The sequence below is a fragment of the Schistocerca gregaria genome, chromosome 3, assembly GCF_023897955.1.
Source record: "Schistocerca gregaria isolate iqSchGreg1 chromosome 3, iqSchGreg1.2, whole genome shotgun sequence".
In the NCBI taxonomy this organism is placed as follows: domain Eukaryota; kingdom Metazoa; phylum Arthropoda; class Insecta; order Orthoptera; family Acrididae; genus Schistocerca; species Schistocerca gregaria.
The window spans coordinates 244,382,657-244,401,788 of NC_064922.1; the positions used below are offsets into that span (position 1 = coordinate 244,382,657).

Here is a 19,132-nt window from a genome sequence, read left to right on the forward strand (position 1 = left end):
TATCAAATAGAACAAAACATCTCAGCAATTGGGAAAGCATGCTGTTTGTGGCTTTTCCAACAGAATGTTGTCAATGTTCTTAGGTACTATACTGAGTAGCATTGCAAAGACTTTATAAAATTCTGATACAGCACCTGCCCCTCCGCTTTCAAGTGGAGGAGATTGCATCATTTCCAATAAGATGAACACTAACTACAATTTTTTACCATGTAACACCACATTCTGCCATCAGCAGAAACAAATTAGGAAAGTTATCAATGCTCTCAAGTAGATACTTTAAATCAATAAGAACTGACCCCTCTTTGATCCATTTCCGTCTCCTGAATTTTCTGTGTCAGAATCATTTTCTGTGTCTTCGTCAGAACTGCTTCCTGAAGATATCTTAGGCATATCTGTATATACACCTGCAACATGATTCAATTCCATCCAGTTAAAAGATAGAAAATAAATACTTAAGAATAATATTTAGAGACTATCTATGAAAATATAATACCAACACAGTCTTTGGGGATAAAACATACGGTTTCAGTTTCTCATATGCATTAGTTTGAAACACTTGCAATACCAACAGCAGCCAATCAGAAATACAATATGTTCATTGACATAAAATAAGAATCACATACAATGGCAGAAGTGCAAAACGTCACTGACTTGCAGCTAACTAAAGAGCTTTTGATAATTCAAAATTAATATTTCTGAAATTAACACTGTTTTCTTCAGTTAGGAAGACATTGATAATCAACAAGACAGTCAAATGATGATCATAATAATAGCCTCTATATATAAACGGAATGTCCTAACTGATTCATTGACTCATCATTGACCAGCCCAACCACTAAGGATAGAAACTTAAACAATGGAAAGTATAGGTTGGAAAATTGTTTCTCAATCTCAATACCTACTCTCCCATCCACTTCACTTGGACCTCCTCAATTCCGTGCGCCACCTTCTTGGACATTGAGCTCCTCCTTTCTAATAGCTCCAGCCTTGCCTCTGTCCACATTAAACCCACTAACCACCAAGTGTACCTGCATTTCGACAGCTGCCATCCCTCCCGTACAGCGTGGCCACCTCAGTATGGCATATCTGCAGTGACACGCTTTCCCCTCTCCAATATGTTGAAGGTGTCATAAAGGTCTTCACAGATAGGCACTGTCCCACAGACCTAGTCAGCGAACAGATTTCCCCTGTCATATCCCTACACGCCTGCAATCTTCCCACCACTTCTAAAAATCAATTACAAAGGAGTGCTCCCTTCATCACCCAAAATCACCATGAACTGGAACAACTGAACCGCTTCCTTTACCATAGCTTTGATTCTCTAGCATCATGCCACAAAATTAGGGACATCCTACCCAAGCTCCTACTGGCACCTATTAAAACAGTGTTCCATTGTCCATCTAACTTGCACAACATCCTACTCCATCCCTGTGTGGCTCCTAATCCCAATTCCTTGTCACAGTGATCACATCCCTGTGGAAGATCCAGGTACCAGACCTCCCCAATCCACCCATCCAGCACTTTCTATTCCAGTCCTGTCACAGGATTATCCTACACCATCAAATGTCGGGCTACCTGTGAAAGCAGCCATATCGAATATCAGCTCTTCTGTAATCACTGCTCAGCTTTTTGTATTGGTATGACTATCAATCACCTGTCCACCAGAATGAATGGGCACCGCCAAACTGTGGCCACCACATGGCACAACATGAACATATCATGCTCAATTTCAATGGCATCTTCACAACCCATGCCATCTGAATTCTCTATTCCCAGAATTATTCCAGCCTTGACCTGTGGTAACCTCCTCTCCCCACATCCTCCACCCAAATGTTCCTACCTCCTCTATCCCGTCACCTCCTCCCAATTTTTCCACCCTCACCCTCATTGTATGCTGCTCTCTGCTGTTGCACCCATCAGTCTTTTTCCCCTTCTCTGCTCGTCCTCTTTCCATTTCCTATCCTCCCCTCTCTCACACACCCTCTTGATACTGCACTAGGAGGCCTTGTGCTGCCATCTCTGTTCCCTGCACATTACAGCAGGCAGCACTGATTCCTCTTCCCCACCCTGCTATCCTTCCTTTTTCCCCATCCCACTCCAGTCTGCTACTCACGTTTGAAGCATTTCAATCGGATTCTGCCCGGCTATATATAATAGAGGGAAATATTCCACGTGGGAAAAATATATCTAAAAACAAAGATGATGTGACTTACCAAACGAAAGAGCTGGCATGTCGATAGACACACAAACAAACACACAAAATTCAAGCTTTCGCAACCAACAGTTGCTTCTTCAAGAAAGAGGGAAGGAGAGGAAAAGACAAAAGGATGTGGGTTTTAAGGGAGAGGGTAAAACACACACACACACACACACACACACACACACACACACACACACACACACAGAGAGAGAGAGAGAGAGAGAGACACAAGCAGACATTTGTAAAGGCAAATAGTTTGGGCAGAGATGTCAGTCGAGGCGGAAGTACACAGGCAAAGATGTTGTTGAAAGACAGGTGAGGTATGAGTGGCGGCAACTTGAAATTAGCGGAGGTTGAGGCCTGGCGGATAACGAGAAGAGAGGATATACTCCCATCTCCAGAGTTCTGACAGGTTGGTGTTAGTGGGAAGTATCCAAATAACCCGGACGGTGTCACACTGTGCCAAGATGTGCTGGCCGTGCACCAAGGCATGTTTAGCCACAGGGTGATCCTCATTACCAACAAACACTGTCTGCCTGTGTCCATTCATGTGAATGGACAATTTGTTGCTGGTCATTCCCACATAGAAAGCTTCACAGTGTAGGCAGGTCAGTTGGTACATCACGTGGGTCCTGCCTTGAGTTTATCTTTCCCTCTCCTTCCCTCTTTCCTGACGAAGCAACCGTTGGTTGCAAAAGCTTGAATTTTGTGTGTATGTTTGTGTGTCTATCGACGTGCCAGCACTTTCGTTTGGTAACTCACATCATCTTTGTTTTATAGGGAAACATTCCACGTGTGAAAAATATATCTAAAAACAAAGATGATGTAACTTACCAAACAAAAGCGTTGGTACGTTGATAGAGACAATAACACGTACACACACACATATCCATCCGCACATATACAGACACAGGCAGACATAAGTAAAGACAAAGAGGTTGGGCAGAGATGTCAGACCGGAAGTACAGAGGCAAAGATGATGTTGAATGACAAGTGATGTACGAGGGGTGGCAACTTGAAATTAGCGGAGGTTGAGGCCTGGTGGGTAATGGGAAGAGAGGATATATTGAAGGGCAAGTTCCCATCTCCGGAGTTCTGATAGGTTGGTGTCGGTGGGAAGTATCCAGATAACCCAGACAGTGTAACACTGTGACAAGATGTGCTAGCCATGCACCAAGGCATGTTTAGCCACAGAGTGATCCTCATTACCAACAAACACTGTCTGCCTGTGTCCGTTCATGCGAATGGACAGTTTGTTGCTGGTCATTCCCACATAGAAGGCTTCACAGTGTAGGCAGGTCAGTTGGTAAATCATGTGGGTGCTTTCACACATGGCTCTGCCTTTGATTGTGTACACCTTCTGGGTTACACGTGTGGAGTAGGTGGTGATGGGAGGGTGCATGGGACAGGTTTTACACTAGGGACGGTTACAAGGCTAGGAGCCAGAGGGTAGGGAAGGTGGTTTGGGGATTTCATAGGGATGAACCAAGAGGTTACGAAGGTTAGGTGGACGGCAGAAAGACACTCTTGGTGGAGTGGGGAGAATTTCGTGAAGGATGGATCTCATTTCAGGGCAGGATTTGAGGAAGTCGTATCAATGCTGGAGAGCCACATTCAGAGTCTGATCCAGTCCCGGAAAGTATCCTGTCACAAGTGGAGCACTTTTGGGGTTCTTCTGTGGGAGATTATGGGTTTGAGGGAATGAGGAAGTGGCTCTGGTTATTTGCTTCTGTACCAGGTCAGGAGGGTAGTTGCAGAATGTGAAAGCTGTTTTCAGGTTGTTGGTGTAATGGTTCAGGGATTCAGGACTGGAGCAGATTTGTTTGCCATGAAGACATAAGCTGTAGGGAAGAGACCGTTTGATATGGAATGGGTGGCAGCTTTCATAATGGAGGTACTGTTGCTTGTTGGTGGGTTTGATGTGGATGGATGAGTGAAGCTGGCCATTGGACAGATGGAGGTCGACACTGAGGAAAGTGGCATGGGATTTGGAGTAGGACCAGGTGAATCTGATGGAACCAAAGGAGTTGAGGTTGGGGAGGAAATTCTGGAGTTCTTCTTCACTGTGAGTCCAGGTCATGAAGATGTCATCATTAAATCTCTACCAAACTTTGGGTTGGCAGGCTTGGGTAACCAAGAAGGCCTCCTCTAAGCGACCCATAAATAGGTTGGCATACGAGGGGGCCATCCTGGTATCCATGGATGTTCCCTTTAATTTCCCCCTAAGGTAAGTCTTTCCGCTCCCTGGATTGGAATGACTCCTTACCCTCTCCCTTAAAACCCACATCCTTTAGTCTTTCCCTCTCCTGCCCTCTTTTCTGATGAAGCAACCGTTGGTTGCGAAAGCTTGAAATTTTGTTTGTGTGTTTCATTATTGTGTCTATCTACCAGCACTTTCCCATTATATATATATATATATATATATATATATATATATATATATATATATATATATTAAAAACAAAGATTCCAAGACTTACCAAGCGGGAAAGCGCCGGCAGGCAGGCACAATGAACAAAACACACAAACACACACACAGAATTACTAGCTTTCGCAACCGATGGTTGCTTCTTCAGGAAGGAGAGGGAAAGACGAAATGATGTGGGTTATAACAGTCTTTTTGTCATGCTTCTCTGCAACTCAACATATAGTTATTAAGGATGGAAACTTGAAATGTGGTGAGAGTGTTGATCTTATACTGTAAATATGTCACTATTAAGGCAATTTTGAAGCTAGAACTACAAAAATTGGTATCTAGTTTCTTGGTCAGAAATAAGAAAATACATGTTTCAGCATTTTTTGGAAATTCACCCTCTGAGAGGGTGAATACTTGGTGAAAGTTAGTTTTCTTTTTTTTTCAAATAAATCAACATTAAACAACTACTAAAGCATTTTTAAAGCTCATATATGATGACTGGTATTTGATTTCATAGTTAGAAACAGAGAAATATGTGTTACAGAATTAAAAGTTTATGCAAAAATATCACCACAAGAACTCAAAAGGCAGGTCTCACAAAAACTAACTCCGGCTACCAAACCTGCTGTATGGTCACAAGCAAATTTGGAAAATACCAAGCTTCTACAGCCCTAATTAGTGTGAAAAGTTTAGGAAGTGTAGAAATTTTTGATCTAAATCAAAGAAAGCTATTTAACAGTCACCTTGAGAAATCAATTTTGTCAGAATTCCATAGAAAAAGAAACAGAACTTTAACACATTAATTTTTCAGTAGGCCTAATGTACTTTTCTAAAATTATTTTTGTTAACAACAATGTTGGAAAACACAGATTACTAGTTACCGTAAATAAGACACATTGAGTTGCAAACGGTTGCAATTAAAAGACACTTACACAAAGGTTTCAGCCACAGCCTTCATCAGTCAAAGAAAAACACACACCATTCATACAAACAAGCAAGCACACACCTCCCTCTCTCTCTCTCTCTCTCTCTCTCTCTCTCTCTCTCTCTGTAACACACACACACACACACACACACACACACACACACACACACACACACACACACACACACACACACCAACTCTGGCCAGAATGCCATGCCGGATTCATGTGTTTGTGAGGTGTGCTTGCTTGTGTGTATGAATGGTGTGTGTTTCTCCATTTCTGTTTCGCTGATGAAAGCTGTGGCCGAAAGCTTTGCTTATATGTCTTTTAATTGTGCCTGTATGCCACTTACGTGTCTTGATTACAGTAAGTAGCAATCTATCTTTTCAGACTACATTACTGATATTCCTACATGGAGCTTCAATTGTCTGATTATTTTAGTTATAATTACTTCACGAACTAATGATTACTGATGATAAAATAGATACCATGTTTAAATGTGATTCCATGTACAGGAATACCCATTGGAAACTAAAGGAGACACTGCTTCTATACTATCAATTTGTACACTGACAATGTGAGTAAGAATACATAAATTGAACTATATTTAAAGAATGTACAAATCTCATGGGAAGAATTGCTTTATTAAATTTTAAGACAATGTCTGGAGCTTTGTGTGTTGACTATACACTGTCTACACACCGTGTAGGTGTAAACACAAGTAACAGTTGTAACAACATACAAATCTGATTAAAGAAAACAAACAAAACCTGTGCAGACCATACAGTCTACACAAGCACAGTAGTGGGTGCTAAGAACTAGATAACCATAAAATAATAATAGGAAAGTTTTGGCAAAATGTAAATAATTTAGGATTCTTCAACCCAACATACCACCTTCTTGAACATAAGACTTCCACCTCTGATGGCTGCATTCAAACTTCAGTCCACATTAAACCCACTAACCACCAACAGTACCTGCACTTCGACTGCTACCATCCCTTTCACAACACGAAACCCCTCCCATACAGCCTAGTCATATGTGGACAGCTTATCTGCAATGAGAAGAACTCTACTGACCAGTATGCTCAAGGTCTCATGAGAGCCTTCACAGACAGGCACTACAGTCCAGTAGTGGTGTCACAAAAAAAGCCCTCTGCTTGCAAAAAATGAGGTAGAAGATTTTATTTTTTATTTATGTGTAATTGGCAGTATTATGAATGCAAGTGTTTCACCACCAAAAGCCTCGAGGCAACTTTGTGGCCAAAAAACCAAGTAGTTTTGGCTCTTTTTTTAAGGTTTCGCCTATTACTCAAACTATGCATTCTACTGAAAATGTTACTGTTACCAAAATGAAAAACCATTAAATCGTGTGTCGAAAGACTTATTTAAATCTAAAAATTGGTGCACCAGTTTGTCCACAATCAGTTGTCAAAATTCGTTCATTTTTACCAATTTAGCTAAAAAGTTGGCTCCAACACCTGTATCTCAGAAATGACTACTTTAAATGAAAAATGTCAAGTTATAGAGCATGAAATTTCATGTTACCAAGCCATCTAGTTTTTCTGTTTTAGGTACTATTAAGTAATGGTTGGTTTAAAAGGGGGGGGACCAAACTGCGAGGCCATCAGTCCCTTGCTCCCACTAAAATAATTACACAAGGGAAAGAGAAAATGAAAGGAGACGTGCAGCACAACAACAGGAGAAAGAGAGAACCACAAGAACGACAGACCAACCAACACTACTATGGACAAAACAGGAAAAGAAAACCACAGAGAGAAGCAAGATACAACTTGCCAAACTGTACAAAGTATGGAAGTAAATTAAGTGAAAGTCAGAAAAGCAAAGCCCCTCTTCAACGTTTCTGAAAAACTATGCGCGACAAATTTTCTCCATATTTTAACAAGTAAGAGGGAGTGAGTAAAAGGCACTGAGCACACGATCAATCATTCTTCTGTGCACTGTCTGCCTGCATGCATAAAAATTTATATATAGACCCTGTGCATGTAATCATTACATTATCAACCTCTAAAGTCACTAAAAATATGTAGAATGCATTTTTTGTCTGTATTTGAAAGGAAGTGTCTTGAAGCTGACACTATGGACTTCACAATCCTTTATACTACTGAAAAGAGCGTATTTCACTATCAGAAACTCTTTCCTTTCAGCTTCACTTTGGTTATGGAATAAAAATTTGGCTTAAATTTGGGATTTTATCCATATATTAAAACTCTGATTGTTAATTTAATGACAAACAAAATTTCTGTTCCCTGTTTCTTTTACTAAATTTGTATGAAACATTGTTGCCTCATGAATTCGCTGTTTTACTGAATTACATTGAAAAATGAGTTCTGTATGGAAGAAAAGTTACTGCCATGCAAAGCTGTAATTTTAAACTTATCATAGTGGCATCAACACAGAATCTGTATTTTGGAGGCGAAAGAAGAGTAATAAAATTTGTGCAGCTTTAAAAACTTTAAACTATTCGCTATGCTAACTGTAATAAAGTTTGCAGAAGCCTAAAAGTGTAAAAGAATGTTCTTTAGAAGAACGGTTGCTTGATCAGTATAATGGTTTATGTTTGGACTAAGATTTTCTTTCATCTTGAAGCACTACCCTTATACTAGCATGAATTTTTACAAACATCAAGTTATTACCCTTTTGACAAAAGGAATCATAACAATGTGAAAATGTCTGGTCAACTGACTTTGAAATGTCTGCTCAGCTAAAATGTATGATGAAGTATTCTATAAAAATCAGACCAAAAACTTGATGATCATGCAGGAAAGGTTTATCCACAGTTGTTAATTCCTTATCAACCACATGAAGCTGACGAGAGCAATATTTCTGAAGATATCGATACAAGCTTAGCAGTTGTTGGAATATGAAATTTCAACAAATTGGTTTGAGATATAAAAATGGCTACAAAAGCAAAAAATGCATCTGGTCAATGACACAATTTTTAAGAAAGTTGCAACAGTTTTTGTACTTGATCCTAAGGAAATGAAGTGACATAGTGCAAGCAATACACAGTCACAACAAAAAGACTGTAGTCAGGCTTCGGCAGCCACAGAGAGTAGCCATATGTGTTCAAGTTCTGTGTGTGTGTGTGTGTGTGTGTGTGTGTGTGTGTGTGTGTGTGTTTTGTCTACACCAAGGAACCACCACTCTTACACCATAGATATACAGATTCAGAACTTTCAAGTTTACGACACACACATTTTAGCTGGCTCATCACTAGACAGATAACTTCCTCCATATGCTTTATTAGACTGATGTACAATATTAAAAGTCTTCCAAGCAATTACACCACGAGTTGGAAAGGAATCCAAAGAACTCTTCTTAGCATCACTAGATCGAACAAAGGCAATAGTAATCCAACCATTACCCGTTCCTTACACTGACATAGCCAAACTAAATCTTGCAACAAAACCCATCCACCTGTGGGCACCAGAAAGTATAGAAGCCTCGTCGGTAGCTTTTGGAGAAAGATTGACACTCTTACAAGCTTTAAAAACAGAGGGCCTAAAGCGCCTTCTAACATAACGACGACGAGGCATCGTGCGACAATGCAAGGCCACATGTGAAGTCAAAAAACCATGAAAGTGATCACAAAATTCGGATGGACAACACTGAAACACCCACCTTACAGTTCTGACCTGGCTCCATGTGACTATCAACTCTTTGGGAAACTGAAAGACTCTCTTCGTGGAACAAGGTTTGAAGATGATGACTCCCTTGTGCACTCTGACAAACAGTGGCTCCAACAGGTTGGTCCAGAATTTTACTGTGCGAGTATACAGGCGCTGTTTCCAAGATGGCGTATGGGAGTTGAGAGGGATGGAAATTGTGTGGAGAAATGAAAATATTGTTCCTAAGGGATATATCTACACACTGTAAAACTTTCAAACATGTAGAATAAAAGATGAATTTTAAAAATAATAGTGTGCATTTCTTTTGGAATGACCCTCATACAATACGTAACTACCCTGCCACTCCATCATCAGTGCAATGTTCTACATCACATAAAGCCAACTGAGTGAAATTTTCTACATCGTATGAAGTCAATTGACAATAAGCTACGTGGTTTTCAGCTGGTGAGTAGGGCAGCTAGCTTTGTCATCAAGTTCCTTGAACATTCATAATCCCTACCCATATCTAATGTTGACAGTTATGCATAAAGCACCTCATAACTTTAATTAGGCCTAAACTAATGGGCACCATAGCTGATTTAGCACACAGAAAATTCAAAACACTTTTCAGTGAAATTAATATCTTTTTTGTTATGGTTTTTAGGGCGCAAAACTGCAATGGTCAGTAGTGCCCTTTCTATGGCTTAAGGGAGGGTTTAAAAAAAAAGACGAATTGGAAACCAGCAGCAATGGGAGCGAAACTCAAAAAGTGAGGAAACTAAAAAACAGCATGAAAGCTTAGAAAACCACTATATAAGGAGAGGTTGTTTTCCCTAAAAAGAACTTCAGATGACCAACGTCATCTCACTGACACTGATAAACTCGAGGATGCGATCGGCTGAGCGCTTGTCATCTGCTAAAATGGAAGATATAGCACGCGACAGCTGTAAACGAGAGCATAGCAGAGTAAAATAGGAGCACTGAAGTAAAAGGTGTCTCACCGTCCACAGTTGAGAGCAGTGGGGACAAAGCGGAGAAGAATCGCCACTTCTTATGTCAATGGCTAAAAAGACAGTGCCCTATCCGGAGTCTAGTTAAAATTACCTCCTTCCGAGGAGGAGGAGGATCTTAGTGTTTAATGTCCCGTCGGCAACGAGGTCATTAGAGACGGACCTTCTCCCGATGATGAGTCCGAGAGGAAGAGGTCCAAGCACAGGCAACAGTTTTCACAACCCACAATTTATTATCGGGAAGGGTAGGCCAATGTACGTGACACAAAGAGCTACACAACGACATAAAACTCTCTGTAGATCGGCGAAGGGAACCATGTGAACAGCAGGCTGAGGAAGAGAGACTGCAACCTTGGCTGCTGTATCGGCTGACTGGTTTCCACAGATACCAACGTGTCCTGGGATCCAGTGGAATGCCACAGAGACATCCCCCAAGTGGAGTAAGTGGAGACAGTCCTGAATCCGGTGGACTAGAGTGTAGACAGGGTAAAGAGCTTGGAGGCTGAGGAGAAAGCTGAGCGAATCCGCCCATATACTGTATCTACTAATGGTGATGGATGTATTGGACAGCCTGGAGAACAGTGTAAGGCTCCGCAGTACAAAGCGAACATTGGTCGGGAAGCCGACACCTATTAGAGGTGTTGCCAACAATATGGGCACTCCCAAAACAAAATGATGTTTTTGAGCCATCAGTGTAAATAAATGTGGCATCCTTCATTTGTGCACATAGAGCAGCACATGGCAGACGATAAACGAGAGGAGTACCACCCTTGGGAAGCTGACAAAAGATAACTGAACAGGCAGGTCTGGGAGTGAAGCCAAGGTGGTGCTGTACCCCAGTTGTGAAAAAAGTTTTAGGAAAGTGGAAGGAAAGAGAACGTAGCAGTTGATGGAAGCAGACTCCGTGTGGTGGTAGAGAGGAAGGCTGGTGTGCATACCCTAAATCCAAGTTGGCGTCGAAAAACAGGTCATGGGCCGAAATAGCAGGCATGGAAGACAGCTGGCTAGCATAACGACTCAGAAGAACAGCTCGCCGATTGGGCAGCGGGAGTTCAGCAGTCAGCATAAAAGCTTTCCACGGGGCTGGTGTAAAAAGCTCCAGACACTAAAAGGTGAACAGAGTTGAAACACTGAAGAATAGACGGCCAAGCAGAGGAGTAAACTATGCTTCCATAGTCCAATTTCAAGCACACTAAGGCACGATATAGGCGGAGAAGGACCACTCGGTCCGCTCCCCAGAAGGTACCATTCAGAACATGGAGGGTGTTGACAGATCGCAGACAGCGAGCCAAAAGATGGGAAACATGGGAGGATCAGCATAGTTTCCTGTAAACATAAGTCCCAAGAATTTAGCGACGTCCACAAACAGGAGGTCAACAGGGCCTAGATGTAGGGAAGGCAGGAGAAACTCCGTACGACGGCAAAAATTTACACAGATGGTCTTACTGGGAGAAAAGCAGAAGTCTGTTTCGATGCTCCAAGAGTGGAGGTGATGGAGACATCCTTGAAGACATCGGTCAAGAATGCTGGTCCTTTGAGAGCTGTAGTACATCACAAAATCGTTGACAAAGAGGGAGCCGGAGACATCGGGAAGGAGACAATCCAAAATTGGATTTATGGCGATGGCAAACAGGTACAACACTTAGCATGGAGCACCCCATTTTCTTGGGAGAAACTACGGGAGAGGGTAGTGTTCACTCGAACTTTAAATGTACACTCTGTCATAAACTGACAAATAAAAAGGGGTAGCCGACCTTGAAAGCCCCAAGAGAACAGTGTGCGGAGGAAGCCTGTACTCCAACAGGTATCATAAGCTCTCTCCAGATCAAAAAATATTGCTGCCATTTGGCATTTCCTGAGAAAATTGTTCATGATATAAGTGGATTGTTGTTGTTGTTGGGATGTTTAAGGGGGACTAAACAGCTAAGGTCATCAGTCCCCCATTCCAAAAAACCGGCGAAACAAAATTTACGGAACAGGTAAAACCCCAAGGGGGGAGGAGACGCCCCTCCCCCCAGTCACAGGAAGAACACCAATGTGTCAGCGAACACTAGAGACAAGAAGAGTACAGACGAACACTGGACAGAAAGAAACGGAAGAAAATAAGAGGGTCGGAGACTGGTTGACTGACCATGGGTACAAAAATTGGGAAAGAGTCAACCATCCGAATACACACATTAAAATCTGCAACCAATGAGACACTCGAGGACAAGATACACAGAAAGGGAAAGGGACAGGTCCCCCCTAAATGGAACCATAAAAAGGACTACCACGGATAAAATTTAAAACATCGTCAGCCATGGAGGCATCGTCGGATAAAACCAAAGGCAACGTGCCCGGGAGATTAAAAGTCTGCCGGAGGATGCGCAGGCGGGGACACTCCAACAAAATGTGGGCGACCGTCAACCGGGACCCACACTGACACAGGGGGGGATCCTCCTGACGCAAAAGATGTCCGTGCGTCAGGTAGGTATGGCCGATGCGGAGCCGACACAGGATGACAGAGTCCCTGCGAGAAGCCCGCAGGGAGGACTGCCACACATCGGTCGTCTCCTTGACAGCCCGCAGTTTATTCGGAGAAGTCAGGCTACGCCACTCGTCACGCCACATCTGAAGCACCTTACGGCGCAACGCCAGCTGCAAATCACGAGCCGGGAGGCCGATCGCCAAAGTGGGGGCGTCGACCGCCCCTTTGGCCAGCCTGTCGACACGTTCATTCCCCGGGATGCCAACGTGACCTGGCGTCCAAACAAAGACCACCGAACGACCAGAGCGGGTAATGGCAAAAACAGACTCCTGAATAAAGGATACCAGAGGACAAGAGGTATAGCAGCGGTCGATAGCCTGGAGGCTGCTCAGGGAGTCACTGCAGATGACGATGGACGTACCTGAGCAGGAACGCATATGCTCAAGAGCGCGCAATATGGCCACCAGCTCTGCAGTAAAAATACTGCAGCCAGCCGGCAAGGAGCGCTGTTCAACATGGGCAGCGTGAGCAAAAGCGTAGGCAGGACGACCATCCACCAGGGAACCATCAGTGTAGACAGGCTCACAGCCTGAAAATGAGGCGACGAGCGCAAGAAAACGGTGACGGAGGGCCACATGCGGAACCGAGTCCTTGGGTTCCCGTGCCAAGTCCAGGCGGACGGACGGACGGGTCATACACCAGGGAGGCGTGGGTGCACAGGCCCGGAAGGGCGGCAGAAGAGGGAACGACCCCAGTTCCGACAGCAGGGACTGGACACGGACAGCAATGGAAAGCCCAGACCTAGGTCGCCGGTCGGGCAGAGGGAGGACCCCGGCAGGGAAAAGCAGGCGATGATTGGGATGGCCCGGTGAGCAATGCACGTGGACAGCATAGTCGGCGAGCAGTCGGTGGCGGCGAATCCGCAGCGGGGGAACCCCGGCCTCCACCAGCAGACTATCCACGGGGCTCGTACGGAAAGCACCAGTTGCAAGCCGAACCCCACAGTGGTGTATGGGGTCCAACAACGTCAACACTGAGGGCGATGCAGACCCATAGGCCAGGCTCCCATAATCAAGCCTGGACTGCACAAGGGCTCTGTACAATCGCAACAGCGTGCTGCGATCTGCACCCCAAGACGCATGGCTCAGGCAGCGGAGGGCGTTGAGGTGCTGCCAGCACTTTTGCTTCAGCTGAGTAATATTTTCCTGTATATAAGATGAACTAGAGGCGGCACCGACTTGCACCCGGAAAGAGCGGCGCAATAAAAAGTTTTGAAGAAAAGCTGGAAGCTGACGACGAAGACCCCACTCGCGCAACGTAGCAAGGATGTGATGCCTCCATGTTGTGTCATATGCCTTCCGCAGATCAAAAAATACAGCAACGAGATGCTGACGGCGGGAAAAGGCCGTACGGATAGCAGATTCCAGCCGCACCAAATTGTCCGCAGCAGACCGGCCCTGACGGCAGCCACCCTGGGATGGAGCGAGGAGACCGCGCGACTCAAGGACCCAACACAAACGCCGCCCCACCATACGTTCGAGCAATTTGCACAAAACGTTGGTTAGTGTAATGGGACGATAGCCATCCACCGCCAGAGGGTCCGCACCGGGCTTCAAGATGGGAACGATAACACCCTCTCGCCATTGCGACGGGAACACGCCCTCGCTCCAAATGCGGTTAAAGATGGTGAGGATGTGTCTCTGGCAGTCACTGGAGAGATGCATCAGCATCTGCGCATGGATGCAGTCCGGTCCTGGCGCTGTATCAGGGCAATTGGCGAGGGCAGCGAGGAATTCCCTCTCGCTGAAAGGAGCATTGTATTTTTCAGAACGACGTGTGTGGAACGATAACGGCGTCCGCTCAGCGCGCTGCTTTAGAGAGCGAAAGGCAGGAGGGTAAGTTGCAGTCGCAGAGCTCGTAGCAAAGTGCGTGGCAAGGTGGTCAGCAATGGTGGCGGCGTCCGTGCAGACAGCGCCGTCCAGGGACACCCATAGGGGTCTGGTATCCATAAATCCGCCGGATGCGGGACCACACGAGCGACGGGGAGACACGGGAGCCCAAGGATGAAATGTACCTCTCCCAGCATTCCTGCTTACGACGTGCAATAAGACGACGGGCCAAGGCACGGAGCTTCTTAAAGGCGATGAGGGTCTCCAGAGACGGGTGCCGCTTATGACGCTGGAGAGCCCGCCTACGGTCGCGAATAGCCTCAGCAATCTCCGGCGACCACCAGGGGACAGACTTCCTCCGAGGGAGTCCAGAAGAGCGAGGGATGGCAGTCTCGGCCGCAGAAATAATTGACGAGGTCAAGACACGGACCACCTCGTCAATGTCATCCTGTGGGAGAGAAGCAATGGTGGCAGCGGAAGTAAAAGCCGGCCAGTCAGCCCTGTTGAGAGCCCAGCGGGGCAGGCGCCCAGAAGAATGACACTGGGGCAGTGACAAATAGATGGGAAAATGGTCACTACCACACAGATCAGGATGAACTCTCCAGTGAAGGGATGGGACAAGTCCGGGGCTGCAAAGAGAGAGATCGATGGCCGAGAACGAGCCATGGGCCACACTGAAATGCGTGGGAGCACCGGTGTTCAAGAGGCTAAGGTCGAGCTGAGCCAACACATGCTCCACAGCGCGACCACGGTCATCGGAGACAGTCCCACCCCATAGAGGGTTGTGGGCATTGAAATCGCCCAGAAGCAGCAATGGCGGCGGGAGTTGAGCCAGCAGCGCAGCCAAGACATGTCGGGGGTAGTTGCCCATACGGAGGAACGTAAACAGAGCAAACAGTAATAGCCGGCGAGAGCTCAATCCTGACAGCGACTGCCTCTAAAGGCGTCAGAAGGGGTACTGGTGAGCTACAGACAGAGTGGTGAACAAAGAGGCAAACTCCACCTGAAGCTCGTTGACAGTCAGCGCGGTTCTTATAGTATCCCCGATAACCGCGAAGGGCAGGGGTCCGCATTGCTGGAAACCAAGTTTCCTGAAGAGCAATGCACAGAACAGGGGAAACACTCAAAAGCATCCGGAGCTCAGGCAGGTGGCGGAAATAACCGCCGCAATTCCACTGGAGAATGGAAGCAGGAAGGGACTGGGAGGGCGTTAAGTCCACTAAGAGGCAGACGGCGCCGCAGAGTCAACGGCCGCCACCGAGCGAGAGTCAGCTGTGTCCATAGGAGACGTCCCCGAGGGTTCCGTGAGGGCGAGATCCGCGGCAGAGGCGAGGATCTCCACCGCATCCCCAGAGCCAGAGCTATTGACAGCAGGCGGTACTGAAACTGCCGGAGCGTCCTTCTTCTTGGACACGTTCCGGTCCTTCTTCTCGCGTCTGTCCTTTGGCTTAGAGGGCTGGGAGAGTTTCTCTGAAGGAGCGTCAGAGGCTGACGACGACGCAGAAGCCCTACGACCAGCAGGTGGATGAACCTTCAGCCACTGGCTGACATCCGGCGGGGTAGCAGAAGAAACGGAAGAAGGGAGGGCCCCGAGGGACCACTTCCGCGAGAGAGGAGCCGGCAGAGACGACGCCGGCAGAGAAGGGGGAGGGATCGAGCCCCCTGGTTTTGGAGCAGATGTCACTCCTGAAGCATGTGCGGGGGGAGTGACAGAAGGGGGTTTGCCCCCAACTGCTAAGGGGGCAACAGATGAAGGCTTGCCCCCAGACACGAGGGGGGCAGACAGAGATGGACGGCCCCGAGGGCCAACTGAAGGCGGCACAGAGGAAGCGACAACTGCCGCCCGCGAGGGCGACGATAACGTAGCTGCAGCATAAGAAGTTTGAAGAGGGACAGGATGCAACCTTTCAAATTTCAGTTTTGCCTCGCGATAAGTAAGCCGGTCCAGGGTCTTAAATTCCATAATCTTCCGCTCCTTATGAAGAACGGGGCAGTCCGGCGAGCATGGAGAGTGGTGTTCCCCACAGTTGACACAGACAGGCGGAGGCGTACATGGAGAATCGGGATGAGAGGGGCGTCCGCAATCTCGACATGTGGCACTGGATGGGCAACGGGAGGACATATGCCCAAACTTCCAGCACTGGAAGCACCGCATCGGGGGAGGGACGTATGGCTTGACGTCACAACGGTAAACCATTACCTTGACCTTCTCAGGCAATACAGCACCCTCGAAGGCCAAGATAAAGGCACCGGTGGCCACCCTGTTGGTCTTGGGTCCTCTGTGCACACGACGGACAAAATGCACACCACGTCGTTCCAAGTCAGCTCTCAGCTCGTCATCGGACTGTAACAAGAGGTCGCGATGGTAAATAATCCCCTGGACCATATTTAAGCTACTGTGGGGAGTGACGGTAACAGGGACGTCTCCCAGCTTATCACACAAGAGCAACGCCCGTGACTGGGCTGGGGAGGCCGTCTTGAGGAGGATGGACCCATTCCTCATTTTAGACAAACCCGCCACTTCCCCAAACTTATCCTCCAGGTGTTCCACAAAAAACATAGGCTTTGTCGAAAGAAAGGAGTCACCATCAGTCCTGCTGCAGACAAGGTATTGTGGTACATAAGGCTCCTGCTTGGCACTAGATCTGCGTCCCTCCCATGGCGCAGCCAACAAGGGGAACGACTGAGGATCATATTGTGCACCATCGAATTCAATTTTGCCTCGCTTAGAGACGCTGGTGGCAGTGCGACCACCAGCTTGGTGAGATTTATTGCGCTTCATTGCGCCACATCCGCCCAGATGCCACCTACTCCGAACGAGGGCTCTCCCCAAGGGCGCCACCCAGCCAAAGCAACGGGTACCTGGCCGATATCCCATTGCCCGGAGTCCCCGTGCCCCAGACAAGATGGGCACATACTCCTTGGCATGCATGGGGAGGAAACAGCTCTGGCATCTGTAGTGCGATCCCTGCGTGGTCAGGGGGCTACCACCAAGAGGGTACATGACGACCCCACCACAACGGACTGGCTACCGTGCTGGATTTTAGGTGTTGAAAGGGTCCACAGGGCGCTAAGAAGGGGATTGCGCACAAGATGAGAAAGAGGCAACCCAGAAGACATGGGGTGTAAATCCCTCCACACGACAATAGATAGCATGCAATATGGAGGTGCACGATGGACCAATAGAAAAACACCACGTAAGGCGTCCTTCCCCAAATGGCACGCACTAACAATGGAAATTTTGAAAATGGCAGGTCAAACCCAAGTGGGGACCATCACATAAGGCCGAAACTTTGAAGACTCCTTTTAGTCGCCTCTTACGACAGGCAGGAATACCGCGGGCCTATTCGTACCCCCGAACCCGCAGGGGGGATGATATAAGTGGAGAGAGCAACAAGATGGTCAACTGCATAACGATGCTTTCGGAAACCACACTGGGCAGGTGTTAAAAGGCTTCGGAACTCCAACCACCAGGCTAAATGGCAATTCACCATACGCTCCAAAACCTTACATATACAACTCGTGAGAGATATGGGGCGATAGCTAGAGGGGAGATGTTTGTCATTTCCAGGTTTCGAAACAGCAAGGACGATAGCTCCCCTTCATCTTCTGGGAAATGCTCTTTCGGTCCAAATTCGATTACAAAGGCAAAGGACGTAACGCAGACTATTGTATGATAAATGCAGCAACATTTGGACGTGGACACCATCCGGTCCTGGGGCAGAAGAGTGAGAACAAGAGAGTGCACGTTGGAGTTCCCGCATGGAGAAAACAGTATTATAGCTTTCGCTATTTTTAGAGGAGAAAGCAAGAGATCGCACTTCCGCTGCACGTTTATTCAGAAGAAAGGCTGGTGGGTAATTTGAAAATCTCAAAAGCTCAGCAAAGTGTTGACCCAATGAGTTAGAAATTGCGGCTGGGTCCACTAAGGTATCATGCACGACAGTGAGCCCAGAGATCGGGGAGAAACCAGACGTACCAGATAACTGTTGAATTTCACTCCAAACTTCTGAGGAGGGAGTGAAGGTGTTAAAAGAGCTAGTAAATAAGTCCCCGCTTGCCTTCTTGCTATCACAGATGACGCGACAGTATCGTGCACATAACTGCTTATAGTGGATACAGTTGGTCAAAGTAGGATGGTGGCGGAAAAGTGAAGAACATGTCTCCGCTCGCGTACTGTGTCACGGAACGCCTCGTTCCACTAAGGAATTGGGGGGCGTCGGGAAAAATCAGAGGTACGAGGTATTGAACATCCCGCGGCTGTAAGAATAACTTCTGTAACATAAGTGACCTGATCGTTGACACTAGGAAAGTGATGGTCATCGAATGTCGCTAGAGAGGAGAAAAGTGTCCAATCGGCTTGGACAAACTTCCAGCTTCTCGGGCACATAGATGGCAGTTGTGGCTGCAGTCGAAGGACACACTCAAATGTGTATCAGCAAGAGCGAACCATTCAAAGCGCCGAACTGACTGAACGGTTCCAACCAAAAGGTCCAAATGAGAGAAATTTGTCGTGGAGGCAGACAAAAATGTAGGTTCCCCAGTGTTGAGGCAAACAAAATCCACTTGGTGGAAGAGGTCAATCAATAGAGA

The 19,132-nt window shown here is 46.5% G+C and overlaps 1 protein-coding gene across 2 annotated transcripts in view; it reads right to left on the reverse strand.

The window, feature by feature from the left end:
* The window catches only part of LOC126354093 (transcriptional regulator ATRX-like), a 479,559-nt gene that overhangs the window by 449,467 nt on the left and 10,960 nt on the right, over nucleotides 1–19,132 (reverse strand). For both annotated transcript variants that reach the window (XM_050003480.1, XM_050003481.1), the window contains exon 2: nucleotides 297–404. In XM_050003480.1, the coding sequence (XP_049859437.1) occupies nucleotides 297–390 (94 nt within the window). In that variant the 5' untranslated portion in view covers nucleotides 391–404. The remainder of the gene's footprint in view (nucleotides 1–296; nucleotides 405–19,132) is intronic.